Source organism: Dipodomys ordii, unplaced genomic scaffold (genome assembly GCF_000151885.1).
Source record: "Dipodomys ordii isolate 6190 unplaced genomic scaffold, Dord_2.0 Scaffold54, whole genome shotgun sequence".
NCBI classification, from domain to species: domain Eukaryota; kingdom Metazoa; phylum Chordata; class Mammalia; order Rodentia; family Heteromyidae; genus Dipodomys; species Dipodomys ordii.
The window spans coordinates 882,260-884,918 of NW_012267270.1; the positions used below are offsets into that span (position 1 = coordinate 882,260).

General features: G+C 63.7%; 1 protein-coding gene across 1 annotated transcript in view; it reads left to right on the forward strand.

Moving 5' to 3' along the window:
- The first annotated feature begins 218 nt into the window (after positions 1-218).
- The window catches only part of Slc22a18 (solute carrier family 22, member 18), a 16,817-nt gene continuing 14,376 nt past the window's right edge, over positions 219-2,659 (forward strand). The window contains exon 1 of the mRNA XM_013020862.1: positions 219-326. Coding sequence (XP_012876316.1) covers positions 219-326 — 108 coding nt within the window. The remainder of the gene's footprint in view (positions 327-2,659) is intronic.

Sequence of the window (2,659 nt, forward strand, 5' to 3'; positions counted from 1 at the left end):
GCGGGGGGCGGGGGGCGCCCGGTTCTCCGAGGCCACGGTGGCCGGGGCCTCGGTGGGGTCCGCGGCCCGCAGCCGCCCCCTCCCCTGCAGGCCCCGCTGCCAGCCAGGTGACTCAGCACCCGCCCGGATCAACAGGACCTTCGCCCCTTTCCCTCTCCCAGGCTGAGCCGGCTGCCGCTCCCCCTCCCAGAACTCCCCGCCGCCAGCGCCCGGCCAACATGCCCGCGGGCCCGGCCGCCGGGGGCCAGCGCTGGGTCATGCGGCTCACCTACGTGCTCACCACCCTGGAGCTCACCACGCTCTTCATGCAGTTCTCCGTCCTGCCAGTGAGTAGCCCCCCCACCCCACACACAACACCCGGTCTTCCCTGATCCCCTGCTGCCGTCTGTGCCCGGGCTGGAGGAAGTGTCCCCCCCACACCCCGTGGTAACAAGGGAGTTGGAAGAACTGGAGAAGGCCCCTCCCCCCCCCACTCCTTTCTGTGCCGTCTGGAGGGAGCCATGCATGCATGGCCTTGGCCGCCAGACGCTTCAAAGTCCCCTGGAAGCCGCGCACGCGTGGCTCACACCCATCGCACTAGTTATCCGGGAGGCCGAGCTCTGAGGGCCGTGGTTTGAAGCCAGCCCAGGCAGGAAACTTTATGAGACGCTTATCTCCAATGAACCAGCAAAAAGCCAGATGTGGGGCTATGGTTCGCATGGTAGAGCACCAGCCCTGAGTACAAAAGCTCAAGGACAGCTCCTGGGCACTGACTTCAAGCCCCAGGACAGGCACAAAACCAAAGAAAAGTGGAGACGCTCAGAGACGCTCGGATGCTCTGGAGATACTTGGAGACCAGGCTAGCGGTTGAGGGGCTGTGTTGGCTCCACGCTGGGCTTGAGGTCCACTCAGAGTGTGACCCACTCCCTCAGTGTGGCCAGCAGGCCAGAACTGGGGCTCCAGGGCCAACGTTGGTCCTGACTAACCCTTGTTCCCCCTTACCTTAGCCCCCAAGTTGGAGGCCCAAGGACACTGGGAACAAAGTCACACATCACCAAAGCCCAGCCCCCCCCCCATTTCTGGCCCCAGGAACATGGCAGGGCCCAGAGCCTGCTGCCCTCACCCCTGGCCTGGGGATGGGGGCTGAGTTAGCACTGGTCTTTGTCACCCCTAAGGCACGGCAGGCACTTCCAGCCCTGGGCCCCTCCCTGAGCCCAGGGCTGGCTCCAGCGCCCCCTCACACCTCCCCCAGCCGCTTGGCCAGGTCCTGGCTTCCTGACATAAAACGACCAGGGCGGCCCCTCCCTCCCAGGGCCAGGGTCAGGAGAGTGCTCCTGAGCCCCAGAGCCGCCTGGGGCCGCCCCTAGCTTTCTGCTTCTCTGTGGGGCCAGCCATGCTGAGCAGAGCGCAGAGACACCCCAGTCTGCGACCGGGAAACAGCAGGGCAGCACCTGCCCTGAACCACCGGCACCCCTACAGCTGGCAGCCATGTGTGTTAGGGGAGGGGTGGTGATGGACGGGCAGCGGTGCCACAGAGGGTGAGACTCACCCCAGCGGGAGAGAGCAGCTGGCGGGGCAGGGGCACTGAGAGCAGGGAAGCAGCGGAGGGCGTCGCTGCAAAGGCCAGGAGCAAAGGCGAAGGCTGCGCTCCCCTGCCAAGGTCCTGGGGGAGGGGGAGTCGGTGCAGACGGACAGGGGTGAATGGAGACCAGGAGTGTACCCACATCCGGCCAGCTCTGAGAGCAGTGGACGGCGGGGACAGTGGGCCACAGAGGCGGCCGTGATCCCCGGCCTGCCCGAGGCATGCAGCCTGATAGAAGGGGCAGGGATCCCGCCGCGCCTGGCCAGGACAAAGCACTGGCAGCGGAGAATGGGCGACAAAGAAGCCCGTGTTGGAGAGGGTGGGGTTGAGAGAGCCCGGCCGTGGTGGAGCCCTGGGGAGGGGCATGCTGGGGTCGTGGCTCAGGGTCTCGGACACCAGTGAGCTCCTCCGAAGGAGGGAGGCCAAGGGTCAGGGGAGCAAGAGCACAGGCAGAGATGGCTGCTGAGGGACGGGGCCCAGGACAGAGGAAGCAGGCAGCCACGGGGCAGGTGCCACTGAAGCTGACCACGGAGCCTCGTGAGAAGGGAGAGGTTGCGAGAGGCAGGGCTGGGGGAGACCCCCTGCCGCGTACCAATCCAGAGCCCCACGGGTGGTGGCTGGAGTGGAGAAGAAAGAGAGGAGGGGAGGCAGAGGAGGAGGAGGAAGGCAGAAGTAACCACAGCAAGTTGGAGGAGCTCCCCAAGGAGCCGGGTAACGGTGGCTCACTTTTAATCCCTAGCTTCTCAGGAGGCTGAAATCTGAGGCTCATGATTCAAAGCCAGCGAGGCTAGGAAAGTCAGTGAGACTCTTTATCTCCAATTAACTACCAAAAACATAAAATAAAAGACAGAAGTGGAGCTGTGGCTCAAGTGGTAGAGTGATAACCTTGAGCCAGCAGCTCTGGCCTGTAATCCTAGCTACACCGGAGGCTGAGATCTGAGGATCACAGTTTAAAGCCAGCCCTGGCAGGAAAGTCCATGAGACTCTTATCTCCAATTAACCACCAGTAAACTTAAAGCAGTGCTGTGGCTCAAGTGGTAGAGCACTTGCCTTGAGCTGAGGAGCTGAGGGACAGCGCCCAGGCCCAGAGTTCAAGCC